General features: G+C 47.4%; 1 protein-coding gene across 1 annotated transcript in view; it reads right to left on the bottom strand.

Annotated features, from left to right (window-relative positions):
- The window catches only part of LOC121833170, a 102,135-nt gene that overhangs the window by 16,212 nt on the left and 67,951 nt on the right, over positions 1-17,972 (bottom strand). The window contains exon 4 of the mRNA XM_042286284.1: positions 13,235-13,261. Coding sequence (XP_042142218.1) covers positions 13,235-13,261 — 27 coding nt within the window. The remainder of the gene's footprint in view (positions 1-13,234; positions 13,262-17,972) is intronic.

The raw sequence follows: 17,972 nt of genomic DNA, 5'->3' as shown, positions 1-17,972 counted from the left end.
GGAATGAATCGCCGCATGTCACATTATTAACGCGAAGTTTTGCGGTGTAACGAGCCTTGTTAATTTCGCTGAGGCCTTTCAAGTAGTCAGACGTTGCCAGGAAGATGTAGAGTCAACAATTCGAACGCGAAAAAGGGCAGGGGGACTCACACAGACGCCGATAACATCGCATTTCAATGGTTTGTTTATGGGCGACGGCGAACTTCTTGCCCACACCACCATCGCGCATGCGCGGCGCCGGTGGCGTCCGCTAGGGGCGCTCCGGGCGCTGCGGTTTGTTTGTAAACATGAGTTGGTGTATAGAGATCAGTGATGTAGACACGCCCATAAAACAGATTACCCCACTAAACGAAAAAAAAAAAAAGAAGAAAATTGTTCCTTTTTCCGTTCCAGTAAAAATGCAATTAGTTTCTGTTCCAGTTCCACCGATGAAAAATGGAAGAGCGGCGTTCCTTCGTTCCTCCTAAAAGAAACGCGTTCCTTGGAACGCCGTTCCGTACAACGTTCCCTTTGCGTAACACCTGTTAGAGGGCGCGCGCTCCGCATTAATACTCGCTATCATCATCATTGACGGCGCGCTTGTGGCCGTCGCCATAGAGAGCGTACATGGCCGTTGCATCTGTCCTACTAAGCTTACGAATGTTCGTGGCGCTTTTTCTGACAGAAGCAGACGACTTTCAAATTGTTTCTGCTGCAGTTGGTAGTCATCGGCACATCTACCAGTGTTGCGGAATGGGCACCCCCATTCCATTCCAATTCCATTCCGGGGAATTAGAGTTTTCGATAATTCAATTCCTTTCAATTCCTAGGAATGGAGACACTGAGCCCATTCCCACTCCTGGAATGGCTAAATCGTTCCATTCCATTCCTTTAATTCCTAAACGTAAAAATTGGCACTTGACAGCTACATTTTGTTGCCGGCATAAGCAGCATTGTTTTTGCATTACCAAATGCAAAAACAATTGCAAAAAAAAAAAAAGCTATATTTTTTAAAAAAGCACTGATTTTTACTGAGCGGACCGCTGGTGGCAGAAAGTGTTTATTTACAATGTGCTGCAAACATCGAGAAAGCCCCTTGATATGTCAATGCTTGTTTAAGACATCGGTCTCGCGACCACGTCGCTCGCAACAAACAGCAAAACTTAAATCCACTCATTTTCATTTCTTTTTTTAACTTTTTTTTGCATTTGACTTTTAAGACATACGCGGCCAGCGTGTTTGTTTGATAAGACCACAAAAAAATATCCAGTTCGTGCGTGGCGCAGGAATAAGCTATATTACTGTATTCTTCAAATACAGCAACATGGCTAGTACACTGCTGGAAGCGACTCCATGCACAGCGGCAGAACACATCCTCTGACAAAATGCAACCTTTGCGGCGCAGCACGAGGGACCGTATAGACCATGTCACGAAACCTGTTTTAAAACACGTAAGTTCACGCTTGCTTTACGAATCTCGATATTTCTTATTCAATTCAATTTTTGGCTGGTTCGCCTGCCCTTTTCCACCCTTCGCATACTCATTTTCGTGTTTCCTCTTCAGACGGCGAATAAAGTTCGATGATATACGCCGACTGCAACGTGTATAGTTTCGTTGCACAACTTTCAGCGTGCAGCTTGTTTATTTTTTTCGCGACTAATTTAGAAAAATGTCTTCTACGATGCCATGACTCAGTCTGTATTTATCTTGTCTTCTCGTCCGAATTGTGATGTTCCTCTTCGCGCTGATCGAGTGGCGGGTTCAGGCAGCAGACGGTACCAACCGATTCATTCTTCAGCCTCGGTGTCGGTTGTTCGCGTAGTGGCGAAGGGGTCGGGAAGTCAGCGTTGACAAAGCTCTTCACATCAAGATACAATTAACGGGGTAATACCGCACCGTTCGAATTGACATTCCCCGTGTGTCCTCATTAACACCGTCCAACTGACTTCTCACCGCCTCAAATAGGGTTCAGGACAAGGAGCACAAATGCAGACCGGACAGCCGAGACGCGCGGAAGCCAAAACCTCAGTGGCAGCTAGCACCCAGCTCTCCTTCTCAGTTGCCCTCACAGCAACGGTCGCACCTCGTCTGGAGCGGGACGGTCTTTCTGCAGGTCTAGTCAGTTCGGTCACACCAATAGCGGTAATGATAGTCTACTTCACCTTACGATGGACCTCAAAAGACAGCACGAGAGCCATCGAAACCAATCCAGTGCTTTCTGAGTGCTGCGTCACCCTGCAGTCCCGCTCACGGTACTGGATTGCCTAGGGTGACTCGTAGCGTCCGCAGCGGTCCATCGCAAGGTGAAACAAAGTATGCAGAGACTAAAGTCAAGGGAAATGAGCGGGAATCCGCTAGCTTGCTTATAACTCCAACCCACTAAAACATAAAACACAGAAAACAAGCATCGGAACAAAGACCAAGTAATAGGCGGACATACAATACAAATGCAGTACAAAAAAACCAGCCTCGGAGCAAAGCGCAAGAGGAGAAGAGGGAAGTGAATCTCGCTTTGTTTTAATGCCGAAGCAAACCCATATTTCGCACTTCAAAGGAGTGCGCACGAATGAACGTGGAAGGCAGCAGGGTTGGCTGCCTGCTAAACAGCGCGCCTCGATCTATAAGAAAACTATACCTAATCATCTTTTGACGGCGCCCAAGTCAACGAGTTATCAGAGCTCTGCGAGTTATGAGTCGCTTCCGCTCCCAGATCTCAGTCTGTGCGCGCGGGTGCATTCTACAAACCGTCGCAACAACAACAAAAAAAGCATGACAAGAAGTACGATGAGGAGTTGTGCATGGCGGTTTCTTTCTTTGCCGCTCCCTTTTCTTTTGCTTGGTGCTTGGTTTCTTGTTTCGCTCTCGGTCTAACGCCATCCAAGCCCGACGCCTGCGCGTCCGTGAAAGGCGCCACGTTACCCCCCTTTCCCCTTTTGCTCTTTGCTTTGACGCTTGTTTTTTTGTATTGCATTTTGTTGGCATCTAAGTCTGTTAGGGCTCCTCGCGGGCTAGCAGTTTCCCGCTCATTTTATTTCTGACTCACTGACTGGCTCGGTTTAGCTGACCGTAAACAATAAAAAAAAAAAAAAAGAAGAATTGTGTTTTATTTTATTCCCATTCCATTCCGGGCAAAAGGCACCTAATTCCATTCCCATTCCATTCCCTTCAACGTTGCCGCCATTCCATTCCTATTCCATTCCGGGGTCGTGAAAATGCGGAATGATTCCGGGAATCATTCCAACTCCGGAGTGGCAACTCCGCAACACTGACATCTACTATTGCAGTATGTGCAAACTTGCCCTGATTGTAGCCACCGGATTGTGGCGCCGACGAATTTGGGTTGTTCGAAACGCTTCGCGCTGTCAGCACAGCTAAGGCAGCAGCATTTTACAATAATGCAAAGCGTATGCCAAAACGGTCGTAGCGCTTTTCATGCTTAAATTGTAATTTTTACTGGCGAAAGGGCAAAAATTAATCAAAAACCATGCTGAACCTCGAGAGGAGTCGCGACTCGCAAGCAGCCGCGGAGCAGTAGCAGACGAAAACGCGTGGAATAATGCGCCGGCAGCGCCACCTAGCTGCAAACAAATCGGACACGGGTTCGGGCCCCCTCCAATGTACAGCGTCTATCGGAAGTTCCATAACTGAGTTGATCTAGTAACGGTGGTTCCGTACAACACCACTCTGACGTCACGCCGCTGCTGTCGCGCTGCTGTCGGCACCGCGCAGACTCTACTTAAAGGGGCCCTGCAAGGACTTTTTTACTTGTTTTTAATTTGCACCGAACCCGAGCGCACTGAACGTAGTAACTTAGTGAAACTTTTCTTTTCTCGGATTTCGCTTTATTTTAAAAGTTATAGAAAAATTAAAATTACAAAAACAAGCAAAAAATAACCCCTTCATGACGTCATTGCTTGCTTGAGTGGCCGTGAACTAGAGGAGGGGTAGTGAGCTCAGTAAGCGCTCACGGCTGCTGTACTCCGTGTCGACGGCTCGAGAGGGCGCCACTAAAGCATGTTCTGGATACGCTCTATGATGCGGGCAGCCAGGGCGGCTCGCACTGCATTTGCTGCGCAATTAAACACTAATTCGGGATGACGCTTCATTGGCCATAAACGACAGCAAACACGGGTAAAGATCAGTTAAAATCGGGAGCCACTTCGCGTTGCCATACCGCGAAACGGCCAAACCGTAAGCAAAACCTGCTCCGGAGGCCTTCGGAACGCTCGGAGCCGGTCGGATTCTCGACCGCAGCGCCGCCGTGTACATCCGGGATCTTTCTACGCTTGCCGCTCGTCGGTAAGTGATCGAACTACCCCTTTCTAGTATGCGCCGCCTTTTTTACCGCTTGGTGGTGGGCATGTCGACGGGTCATTTCTGGTTTCCGGACTTTATAAACTGCATTTGTTTCTTTTCTGATCTAAAATACTGAACAAAAACGACTTTTATAAATAATTGAACCGGTTCGCGCCTCTTATATTTTGTGTTTCGACTAAAAAGAAGCTTTCAGCGACTATCATATGTCATGTACAAATAAAAACCTTGTCGAGCATAAATACCCTGTCAGCGTTCCTTTAAGACCGCCGTCCTCGCTTCAAACAGCAGAGCGCTGCCTCTTGAATTATAAAATAAACCTTCCTTCTTTATTTCTTGCTTTTGTGACCCATAAATAGGGTTTTTGCTTTCCGGTTGTATGTTTAAAAATCGCTGAGAATCGGACTGAAAATCGCTGAGAATCGGGTCTTTCTGAAGCCATTAGGAAATCGGGTTCTCTCGGGTCTTATTTATGAAGGGCAAGCGCCTGAATTGTGTTATTTACCAGGGTATTGAACCGAACCCGAACCGAAAACCGGAACAAACCGTTATTTTCGCTCTAACCGGAGTTGACCCGGAATTAAATAATTTTTCTCGCTCCGGAGTGGAACCGATATGTTTTCCATGCAGTTATCGGTTCATACGCGAAGACAGGTTGTGTTAAAAGAGTGCGTGGCAACAAATACACTAACCTGAAAAGTAAACCAAAGAAATTAAAGAAAAAAAATGTTTTCGTGCAAACCAAAGTTGAACCGGACCGGAATAATTATTTTTTTCATTCCTGGACAAAACTGACCAATTCTTTTTGCTGTGTTTCGTTCATGTGGGAAGTCAAAAAGCGCAAAAGATTGGTAGCGGAAAGGTCTGTAACGTTCCAGTATCAGGTTTTCACATAACGGTCGTCTTCATAATAGATAGAGGTCGTCTCGAGAACTCAAACGAAATGAGCACAGTAATTATAAATTCTCCGGGATTTCTGGTCCCCCAACCATTTTTTGGGGACCAGAAATGGCTTATCAAAGAAAATATAACACCAGGACATACCCAATTCGGACGTCAGCAAAAGTGATGTTTGGTGTCGAAACGGTGAGTTGGGCTAGTTGGTTTTTCATCACGGATTAAACACACACAAAAAAAGAGGACACAGAGAGGTATAGGCAACACGCCTAGTGTTGTCTATACCTCTCTTTGTCCTTTTTTTTTGGGGGGGGGGGGGGGGGGGGGGGCATTTAGTTTGATCTTTGTTTGGTGTTTCTTGTCTTCAATTTTGTAGAGCTCTCTGCAATTTACTTTAAACGCCTTGATTTCATTGCACAACTGATCGGATAAGAAAGCGATATGAAGGCCCATGAATATTTTAGAACCTGCACTAGTTGCCATACTCTAGCGCATCTAATCTGCTTTCAAAATAACTCAGCGGATTTAATAATCTGTCCGAAACTAAAGTCTAGCACCGGGAAGGGAAAGGGAAGATTTAATGAACAGTTACAGATACAGAAAACAGCAAAACAGTGTCCATCTCTGGTAGGAGACACTGCAAGGACCAAGACGTTTTTTCCTCGTATAAACAAACATCAAGGCGAACAGCTCTTCATGAGCGTTGCTAGAGAGCGAGCCGCGGCTTTCAAGGGACGCTAACGTGTTACAGTGTTGAGAGGAGAGAAGGGAACGCGCTCCAGAACTCTATCCATTGGCGCAAGTAGCCCTGGGAGTGCCTGTAACCCAGGTCAGCGTGCGGCGAGCCTTTTCTGCACTGAAGTTCACTCTCGACTCAGAGGTGCCATCTTTCCCCGGATATGCATTCTTCGGTCAGCTGCCTGGCACAGAACTGCGCTTTCCACCACGTCCCGACGTGCCTCAGCACTAGCTCCTTCGTTCCACACAGTAATGTGAGCCTTTGCTTTCTATATGTAGCACTCTTACAAAATATGCATAGTTTATCTTTTTCTGTCGTGAATTGTTTTTGTAGCATATAAGTACAAACCGGTTCGAACCGGTTTGAACCGTTATTTTTTCACTCCGGAGTTGAACCGGAGCGGAACCGTTTTCCCTGAACCTGAACGAAAACTGGAACAAAAACATTTCGGTTCGAAACCCTGTTATTTACACGAACAAAAGTAAACAAAGTACGATAAAGCAATGGTGCACGATATTGCAGTATATTTCCGCCTTCTGACTCATTCTTAAGCGAATATATGCAGAAATAACGCAAATCGAAGAACTCTCTTACCACCCAACAAGTGACTGAGGAAGCAGTTCTGAAACAAATCCAGAATTGTTCTTATTTCCTATAAATTCAGCTGATTTCAAGACCGGTATATGGGGTAAAATCGGGTTTAACCCGATTTGCATAAAAACTGTTCGGGGTGCAAAAATCTGGTAATATCGGGTTTTACCCAAAAAAGAAGAACCCTACCTATAAATCATTAAAGCTGACTTCCCCTGCATTTTCTTCTCCGAAATCTATCTCTCTGCCTCCCTAACTGCCTTTAATTGAACGCGTTTTTTCCTGCCCATTGTTCTTCGGCAGGAATTTTATCCTAAGCTTTTGTGTCCGTTTCGTCCACCTCGTGTTCAGACTCCTCATATACAGATATTCATAAATTTTATGCACCCACGGCTTGTCCCCTATGTCGGTTAGTCTGTGGTCAAAATTTATTTTACTCGCTGCCTCTCAGCTTCTAAACGATGACCACCCCATATCACCCTGCACTCTCTCGTTTGGAGTGTTCCCATGTTCTCCTAAAGCTATCCTGTCAAACGCTGTCAAATTTCACCTGAACTTCGGAACTCATGCACAAGACTGCATTACCAAAGGTCAATCCTGGTACCATTGCTCTTTTCCATACTTCTTCCCCCACTTCTTATCTATTAAAAGTTCCATAACGCCCTTTGCTTCATAATGACTAAATTCCTTTTAAAAGGAATTTAGTCATTAGTTCAGTCATTAGAGGTATTTATTTACTTCATTGATTCACATTCCCAGATATTTGTACTTGTCTACCATATCTATCTCTATGCCTTGCGTCCTTAAAGGATCTCCCTTGGTGTCGTTAAAAAAACATAATTTAAGATTCTGTTCAGCTGGATTTCAACCTGAGAGCGTCCCCTTCCGGACCGTAGATTCCAATCAATTTTGCAACTCTCCTCGGTTATCTGCTAAGAGTACAATATCATCGGCACACATTAAGCCTGGAAATTTCTGCCTCCCTCTTTTCCCTCTCTTTATGTACAATATATCGAAACCCGATTCACTTTTCTCTAGTGTTTTCTCCATTTTTCTCCCCGCAGGGGTGCTTGGTGAGTGGCGTCACCACACAACCCAGCCACGGGGGCCGCCATAACCTCACGCAGGGGGCACCTACTTTAGTAGGTGCTTGGTAAGTGGCGTCACTACGAGCCCTGAGCCATGTGGGTTCGCCGAACCACGCGTGGTTGTGTTTGGCTTAACCCGTGCCAGAGAAAAGGGGATCCTGGTGGTTGCGCTGAGCCCGGGGTACGTTTGCGCCCTTCGGGGCCCCCCGGGCAAGGCAATATACCGCTTCGGCCCCTGCTTTTCGTAGACGGGTGTCCTGGCTTGGCCCGACCAGGATGATTCAGTCAGCCGCATCTTCTACTCTCTTCTTTCTTTACCTTTTTCCACTTCTTTCTCTTTTTTTTCTACACTCTCTTCTTTCCTTTTTCACCTTAGGCAGTAAAGGCCAATCCCGGGTGGAAACAGGTCCTGTCCCTGCAACCACAGTCGTCCGGAGACCTTCTTGTGGAGATCAGTACAAAGCAGCAGACTGATGCCCTCTTTGGTCTCAACTCTGTGTCAGACTATAAAGTCAGTGTTGCCCCTCACCGCAAACTGAACACCGTCCAGGGAGTTATTTCCGAGGACGACCTGCTAGAAACATATGACGCAGAACTGGTGGAGGGCCTCTCTAGCCAAGGAGTTTTCGCTGCATGACGAATCACTATTCGTCGTGATGGCGCAGAACGCAAGACGGAGCACATTGTCCTAACCTTTGACACTACCACTTTCCCTGTGACTTTGAAGACAGGCTACCTCCAGTGCCGAATCTGATCCTACGTGCCGAATCCTCTGTGATGCTCCGAGTGCCAACGGTTCGGCCATAGGCCGCGGAGCTGCCGGGGGGCCGACACATGCTCTAAGTGCCCACGCAAAGAACATGTTTCCGACATCTGTGACGATGAGCCAAAATGTGCCAACTGCGAAGGTAGCCCACCCATCGTACTCGCATTCTCGCCCTCTCTGGAAACAAGTGAAAAAAAATACTGACGCTGAAAGCCAAAGAAAACATCGTACCCTGAAGCAAAGAAACGCTTTTCATTCGTATTGAAGGGTGGATATGCCGAGGTCATGCACAGGGGACCTGTACGGCCAGTGACGGCATTGACGGGAACCCAGACGTCACCGGATGATCTGTGGGTCTCGTCCAAGTCCCCTCTTAAACCCACGGAACGGTGCTAGTGGCATTTGGTCCCAAGCCCAGGGTGGATACTGCCTCGCCAGCATCCACTCCAGAGCAGGGGATGGCACCCCCTGCATCTTTTCCTCAGCCTCAGGGTAGGGGCCTGCCAGCCCACGCCCCTGGTCCGAGGAGGCTTGGCGAGCCTTCAAGGCATTCGACCCCCAAGGGATGGCCGTCGGCGATGCCTGAAGAGCCCATGGACGACAGTGGGTTCAGGTCCGCCGAGGAGGCTCGCCTATCAAGATCGGAGTCCCCTCTCTCTCTGCCCCAGTGACTCCACTGGGAGGCAGACAGATATGTCAAAAAAAGAAAAAGTCTCCACGTGTAAAGATTGATTTTAAACCATAGTGACGTCTTCTTCTAATTCCGTTGCGTTTTTTAATTTATTATTAATATTAATATGTTGTTTAACTTCACGCTGCTACAAATAAACACCTGGGTGTCAATTCGCTTTTAAAGACTCCCTTTTTCCCTCCGTCCTGTACACACACTTCTTGGAACTGTCGTGTCCTTATTCGTAATATTGATGATGTAAACATGTTCCTTGATGAGCTTCGTCTCGTGGCACTTTGTTTACAGGCAACTCGTCTCAATGACAATCACACACATGTCTTACATCGTCACTCAGTTTTTAGTAACTTTCCTCATATCCTTCCGCTAGTGTTGCAGTAATAGCGCAGCGTGGGGTGGTGTGTGCTCCAGTTCCTCTTCAAACACCACCTGAGGCAGTGGCAGTTCGTGTGCTCTTTGATCGCCTCATCACCCTTGTATCGCTTTACCTTCCACCTAACAATCCACTGCATCTCCATAAACTCCAAGGTCTCGTAGATCAACTGCCCAAACCTTTTTTAATCTTAGGTGATTTTAATGCCCACCACTCCTTGTGGGGAAGCTCTCGTCAAGATTTCTGCCGTGGAGTTATTGAACGGCTTTTATTATCGTCCGGACTCTGCCTTTGGGTAAGAGAGAACCAGCTTTTTTTATATCTGCTCATAACACATTCATTTCAATAGATCTTTCCATATCATCACCATCTTTACTTCCATTGATATTTCCAAATCATCACCATTTTTACTTTTATGCTTTTCATGGAAGGTTTCAAAAAAGCCTCTCGGAAGCGATCACTTCCCCATAGTTTTAGGAAGTGTTATCCCTCTTCCCTCGATTTCGACCCTCCTTCCTAGGTGGAAGTTGGAGAAGGCCGACTGGGCTCTGTTTGGTTCACAAGCTGTGTTTTATACCTTTAAATTTACTAGTATGTCTGCAGAGGAGGCAGCAATTTCTGTCACTGAATATTTAATCAATGCCGCTGCATCATCTATCCCACAAACCTCTGGTATGCTTCCCAGGAGATGCAAACCCTGGTGGAGCGATGAGTGCACAGCCACTCGAAAGAAACATAATAGGGTTTGCGGAATTTTCCGCCTATATCCGACTGCTCTCAACCTTATTGAATTCAAGAAGAGCAGATCCAAGATTTGATGGAAGAGGAAACATGTAAAAAAGACATCGTGGGTTAATTTTTTTTTTTTTTATCTTTAAATACCTTTGTTCCGCTGAAAGAAGTGTGGGACCGCCTGCAGAAAGTTCGAGGAGATTAACAATCTTTTCGAGCTCGTCTTTTTTCCTCCCCCTCTGTATCGCTCAAGAATCAAGCAAATATTCTTGGTGAACATTTTCAGCTCTTTAGTAGTTCCTCTAATTTCAGAGCAAAGTTTAACACATTCCAGCCTACTGCTGAAAAGCAGTCAATCTCAATATTATAGGATTCGTCAGTGTTTCATAGAACAAATCATTCACTATACGTGAACTCAAAGTAGCACTTGCTACAAAAAAAGCAGGCTGCACCAGATCCAGACAAGATTCATTACGAAATGCTTAGGCACCTGTCCCCTGAAACACTTTGCCATTTGCTGGCGTTTTCTAACCAGTTATGGAAATAAGCTGCATACCCTCAGTTCTGCAAATGTGCTCATGTTATACCTCTATTGAAACATGGCAACGATCCCTCCATCACTTCAAGCTACCGCCTTATTGCGCTGACTAGTTGCCTGGGGAAGGCATGAAAGGCTCATAAATTGGTGTTTTCTTTATTTTTCGGAGGCTGAGAAGCTTTAATGCGAAAGCATTAACTGTCCCGTGGAGCGAACCGGCGTTATCAGCTTTGAAGACCCCGCGCCAAAAGGCACCTAAATTCTCCCTAAGTGAAGCCGATTTCTGATGGATAGGCTCACATTGGCTGGCGCGCGTCAACAAGAAACAAGGCTCTCATTGGCTCTCGTGTGGCGTAGTTCCAAAAACTGCCACCAGAGAAGCCCTCTCCATGGCGACGCAGTGCACAAAACGGCCCGGCCGCCGGTAAGAGGGAGCGCAGAGCCCGCTCGGGCAAATCCTGGAGAGGTTGTACGGCCGAGCTCATCGCGGCGAGGCCACTTCACGAGAGCGCGCGGTCAACCGTCGGCCGCTACCTCGGCAGTACCGAAACGTGACCGTCCACGCCACTACGACGCAGACGAAGTGAGGGAGCGGAAGAACGTTCATGCATGCACATGAAGTGCTTAGGTGTCCTCGGACTTTTGATGCGAAAGCATTAACTGTCCCATGGAGCTAGCCGACGTCATCAGCTTTGAAGCCGCGCCAAACGGCAGCTAAATTCCCTTCTCCCAATGGAGCGAAGTGAAAGCGCGATCTGAAGCCTCCCAGTTTTGAAGCTGCGCAAAACGGCAAATAAAAGAAGCCGAAATCTGATGGATAGGGCCGCCACGCGTCAGTTACAAGGAGCACCACCCCATGGCGCTACGTGCCCGCGCTGGGAAAAGGAAACGGTTGCCAATGTCAGCGGCGGCGCGGCCACTTCAAGACAGCGCGGTTTGATTATGACGTAATCAAAGTCAAATGGTACAGGCGACGACGTCAGAAAAACGCGTCACGTCTTAACATACAGGCCAGCGTGAAGAATCCATTGCATGCGTACGTCTATTCTGGCGGCAGTACACGAAGTCTTTCGACAACACCTCTTGGCTTCCAAACGCTTTTTTTTCACCCAGGGTATACGGAAACGTTACGTTTCCCAACAGGAATGTAACCAAGACCATCGACTTGGTTAGCATGACGGACGCGAAAGAAGTCATTTCCGCCTGTTAAAAGAAGCGTGCACGCAACACAGATAAGTGGTGGCAGTATAGACCTACTCCATCTGCGTCGCAGGGGCATGGATCGATCGTTGTGGTGTGCCATGTGGGCAGCCCGCTTGTGCAGGATCCAGATTTGCATAAAGTGAAACGTCTGCTCGTGCGCCGCGGCGTGACGTCGGAGCCACCATTACCTTCCTATAGCACGGCGCAATGAATGTCGCCACTTGTCAGAGACACAAAATCGTCTCCTTTAGAACTCCTGCAAAGTTTACAGCATGGATCGTTTAATCGATTTATTATATCTAAATGAATTGTCTCTTCGGTGGAGAAATTGATCATTATTGTGAGGAATCAACTCTTTTGTGATACGTTTTCAAGGCTCGCGTAGGTCTTATGCTGCTCGAATGCTCTCGAAGCTTCTTCAAACGGGAATTCATTTGCGAATGAGACACAAGACAAAGTGTAGCTTCCACAGTGCTGCGTTGTGGAAGTTACGCTCGCCCTGCCAACATAGCCTGAAATAGTTGACAACGACTGTAGCTCAGCCGCGTGCCTGACCTGAACAATGCTAGAACTCGCAAGGAGTTTCGGATCCGCGTACGAGTTGTAAAATGTGGTTCAAAGACTTCCAGAGCGTTTCATTCGTAACGTCTTCACACGTATCCCTCTTATATTTGTACGCTTGGGCAGGCCTTGAAACGTTGCAGAACGGAAAAGACAAAATTACCTAAAACATATTATTTCCCTGTTAATGATCAACTGTGAATCAATACAAATCAGTCCATTGAATTTATACCCTCGGAACCAGCAGACGCATTCACAAAAAGAAAAGAAAAAACTAAAAACGAATAGTTACTAAATACACCTTTTAATTTTTTCTTCTTTTTCTAAAACAATAGTTGGCTGAAGCAATTCCTGCTAGCCGATGTCACAAATTCAGCCAGCTTTTCTTACTTTAACGGTGCAATGGACCTTCTTTGAGAAGAGTTCTTCGCGTGCGCTGGTCTTCTTCACGGAGCGGCGAAAACTCGGAAGTACGAATAGCGTCCGGAAGGATAGTTGCGCTACCTCTTCCTGCCTCCTCCTCGACTCAGATGAATTACAGGGGGCAGGAGAGGTAGAGCAACTCCCCTTCCGGGCGCCAATCGCATTTCGAGATTTCGCCGCTTGGTGTCGTCGAGACAGTGGGACTGGATGCACCATTAGATATAGAGGTACTGTTCATGTTTACTACTCCTGCTACGGTCTCGAATAAGATCAGCAGCATGAATAAAGAAAGTAAACATTAAAATCGACTGCCGCTTTTCTGAAGGGTGTTTCCTGCTTACCTCAAGTTGACTCAGGAACTCTTCGTACTACATAGAAAGAAAAACAAGAAAACACTAAGTAAGTATTTAAGAGCACAAACATCCTACACGCTGCATACTCACGCTCGTGACGTCATGGTAAGAAAAAAGTGCATATCATCAGAGGCCCGAACTTTGTACGGAGCGCAAGTTCGTTTGCTTGCACAGGGGTTGCGATGATGTCAGAACGCCGAGCTCTGCTTGGCTGATTGAAAAAGAACTAGTGGGTCAACCTCAAGGCACCTAGCAGTGCCGTCTGCCCACTATATCCTTTTCATCAAAGCGAATCGGAGCTCGGAGTCGTTCTGACGTCGCCGCAACTCCTGCGCAAGAAGCAGACGACTTGCTATGCTCTCCGCATACTGGTGGCTGACAGTGCGCATGTCAAGACAGCCGGTAGGGCCGACACTCGGCCAACTTTCGAGAAAGATCCGTAGCTCAATGAAAAAACGGTTAATGTGCAGGCCAGCTGGTGCGACTTATACATGATGATTGAGACCTGAGACTGGTTTGAAAAACGGAACACTCGTGAAGGAGGAAGAAAAAGGGAAAGACAACGCCTGAAACCCCCCGGGTCCGAAAACACTCTGCTCGCCGTGGTTGGTGGTTTCCTCCTTTCCACTCTCCTCCCTATTGTGGGAGGAGCTTAACCTGCTATTCATTACCTCCAACGTTACTAAAACACTCAGTTGGGAAACTCCCATAGAGACAGCTTTGAAAAAGTAGCCCCAATCTTTCTCCGAGCACCTAGCTAATGACGAACACAACGCCACCATTACTCCCACAGCGGCCACTCGAGGAACTGCACGTGACTTCTATTTTGGCTCTCAGACCAGATACAGTGGGAGAGGTTACAGGGGCGCCACACCTGTCTCCCCGGCGGACGCGCCGCGATTGGCTATTGAAGTTAAAATGTACCTAGGTCGGGACGCGCTAGCTGAAAGGAACGCTGAGGCATGGTTGTATAAAAACAATATTAATTGTTCCGCAAAAACTTGCAAACTAAAGATTATAAAAACATCACGCTCCCTTCATTTGGTACAAAACTCCAATAAATTTCATACAAAAAGAGTCTTTTCCGTTTGTTTTTACGCAAAAACAGGCTTTCAAAAAGCTCAAGGTGACCACAGTACAGACAAACGATAAAGAGTGGCGCTGTTGTCGCATTTAGCTCGGTCTCGGTGGACGCCAGCGGCCCAGGTTTCGACGGCGAGTTTCCCAACTGAGTGTTTTAGTAACGTTGATTACCTCTAACAAACTATATAGCCTTTTCTTTGCAAACGCCACCAGTCGGCGCTTCAGTCTTTGACGTCCCAGTGAACTTCCGGTTCATAAGAATAAGGAACAAAGCCCACCTTAACACCGCTGCTTCAAATGTTAGTGAAACATTTATCCACCAATTCTCCGGGTGAACGCCGAAAGAACCAAGAAGCGCAAGATCTGTTCAAATTTTTCGAATATTATTGTAAACCAACTTGTCTCCTTCAAGACGTTAAGTCGTACAGCCGAAGGTTCTCGCTTAATCTCATACTTTGTTCGTGTAGCATTTATGCTTTTTTGCACTGGTGACATAAGCAAACTCGACAGGCTTGTTAAGAAGGAGCGACCGGAAGTCGCTTGGGACGCAAGCAGCAGATCATGTTTGGAAACAGTTAACGGGTCTATTAGCTGTGAGATGTTTTGGTGGCGCCCTCCTATGGTTCCCTCTCATGACGTCATTACCCTGTGAACAACAAGTTCGATGGTGTTTGTAATTAGCATGGTAGAATCTTGAGATCGTTGTACTCTGAAAGCAACACTGCCAACATCGTCAAAATGAAAGCTCCTGCAGCCCTCTTATTTCTGTCGGTGAAAAATCTTTTGCTGACGTCGTAGTCAGCATTCGGCCAGTCATGGCAGGCCGACCACAACGAGGCTTTTGACAGCGCACCTCGTCGATATGACCCGATCGCACGTCGGAGAAAAGCGTTTATGGTTACGCCGCTGCAACATCCTAAAGTCGGAGTCACACTGCTCATTCATAATACAAAAGAGTCTGCAAACACGAGTTCCCGCAATATTCGTGTTTCGAATGCAGCGCGCCAAGTGTTCTCCTTGAACTCATTACCATGTGGCATTCGAAGCACGGATCTCGCGTTTGAATTGCATACAGACAGAGAGTTGGCCACATTCGAATTTGTGAGGACGCCCTGGAACACTGCAGCTCACTTTCGACCATTGGCGCCTTTTCATTTGCCTCCTATATTTCCCAATGAATGACCAAACTCGCTATATATGGCTATGGTCGGCTAGACGGACAGGTATTACAATCGATCGCTTCATCCAGTGGGAGAAAATGGCAAGGCTGCTCAGCATGCAGCGTTAGCATCGATATGCTCGCAGCATCGCCACAACGGCACCCCGTCGCTCTCTGTGGACAATAAAGAAAATGTCTTCATCGTTTATCAAAATCGTGAAGTGTCGCAAAATGAATCTTTCCTCGAAATACAGCTTGCTTACGGCTGACCTTGATTTAAGTATTTTTCGTCGCCAAGTACAGCCCGCTTCAATGTTCGGAATCATTCGAGCTCTCTTGGGACACTAAATAACGTCGCCTTTCAGCCTGCCGATCTCGGAGATACATACCTATGTCTTGCAGCCTAGGACGGAACAGTGTTTTTGTGGCTGCTTACATAACTCTAACGAATTTGAGCGCGGCACATTGAGCTCGACGCTGCAGTGAAGCTGGGGGCTTGTGAAGCCCCTTGATGTACTTCTTATCGATGGCTCTCCGCCCCGCTAAAACCCACCAAAGCTACGCATGCTGAATCATTGAGTCACTTTCGTAAGCGCGATTGTCACACTTCCTTCCAGTCCACCATATAATGCGGCTCCGTTAATACAAGAGGGCGGGCACGTAGCCGCACAGCAGGATATTGTTTCGGAGGGGGGGGGGGGGGGGTGTACGCTCGACTTCGGCGTACCTTCAGCACTGTGGCATCCAGCACTCACCTACAACAGCGTATCATCCTGCCACGATCGGCCTCTGCGAACGGACGAACAAGACGCTCAAGCAGATGATCAATTTGACTGCAGCCACAGGCGACAAGTAGGCGGACGTCCTTGCCTACGTTGTCTTCTGTTATAATACCGGATTCCAGGACACCGTCCTTCAGTCACCTTTTTTTCCTTGTCTACGGCCGTGACCTTGCGCTCCCCCTTGATGTCGTTTATGGTCGTCAGGAGCTCCCTGAACTACGCTATGCATCGGACTATTCAGTCGTTGTCCACGAGAGACTGAACCAAGCTCGGAAACTGGCCGCCAAGCACATCAAGCTCGCTTAACAAAAACAAAAGAGCTACTCCGACAGGGGACGCAAAGACGTCACCTTCGAGAAGGGCCAGCTCGTGTTCACCACCCGTGGGGCTCAAGGCAACACGACGGTTCACTGACCCCCACCGAATTGTGAGCCGGCTCTCTCCTGTGAACTGGAGATTGAACTCATGGACGGTAATGGCCGCGAGGTAGTGCGCGTGGAGAACCTGAAGCCGTATTTTGCACCCATCGCTGAATTTGCACAGCCTCTCCCCGATGACAGAACTTTTGAAATTTATAGTGTGCGCACTTGTTTATAGGGTGCCTTCTCATTTAGCATCTTGTATTTCCATATTTATTCACTCGCGTGCATATCTGAGAGCGCGGCATTTGTTTAATGTCGTTTTGTCTTTGTCTCATGAAAGCGCACTGTCGGGTCGATAGTTACTAAAACCCGGCATGTGACAAGCCGCAAAAGACGACTCGTGCAAGCTCCGGTGCCGCGCGTGCGAGCGCGAGGAAAAGAGATAAAAATTAAAGGAAAGAGAAGTTCTGCATGAAATCTCGGAGGTTGACGTGTCTTTCCTAAGCTGGGAGCCCATTTGTCTTGACGACTACAACAAATCGTTGCACTAATGAAGACAAAATTCTGCTGGCGAATTTCCATCCTTATATTTCTAGTTCATATAATATCTTCGTGATAACGATATAGTTTGTGTAGAGCGAACCGAAGCTCCGATATTGCCCAAGCAACAAGCTCGTAACTACCTTTAGTTTAATTAAATATGTAAAGACAAAACGCTGCGCGCTCCGCTCAATTCAAGATGGCCGCCGTGGAGCCTCGACGACTCACATTAAATTGGCAGAACTATAGTGACCGACAATTGAAGAAACACAGGGTCCCAAGGTCATTATCATCACTCCCCGAAGCCCATCGGGATTACGGCGTTGGCCGATAAGTACGCCGACACGAATTAAGGAGCAAGACGCAGGAGCGTATGCGCTATTCGTTTCTAAAAAAGAACAGAAGGTCTCTTGTGTTATTCCTAAGCCGATCCCTGTGATAGCGAACCTCCGAAGACAGCGCGCAGGTTGTGACGCAGTTTTGACGCCGTTAATCTCACGGCATGGCGCACGCCCGCTCTTCATCGCTGCCCACCGTGCCGCTGCCCGAGCGAGAGTGTCCTCCTCTCCCGCTGGGTTCGCGCCGCGCGTGCGCGCCTCCGCCGATTTTGGCACAAATAACGCCATCTCGTGGTCCAGTGGCGAACAGTGGGTTTTGGTAACTTTTGTGTCGCCGACGTGTTTTCGCTCAAGGACTGAACGATGAGACATATAAGGTTTTCGCCTTTGTAATCAGCTATTATACCGACTTTGTGACTGGCAGATAGACTACTACTGTACAAGACCCTCGTTAGATCCGAG

This window comes from Ixodes scapularis, unplaced genomic scaffold (genome assembly GCF_016920785.2).
Source record: "Ixodes scapularis isolate PalLabHiFi unplaced genomic scaffold, ASM1692078v2 PGA_scaffold7__128_contigs__length_106722199, whole genome shotgun sequence".
Taxonomy (NCBI): Eukaryota; Metazoa; Arthropoda; class Arachnida; order Ixodida; family Ixodidae; genus Ixodes; species Ixodes scapularis.
Note: the sequence above shows the minus strand (reverse complement) of the source record. Positions and strands in the feature narration are given on the sequence as shown.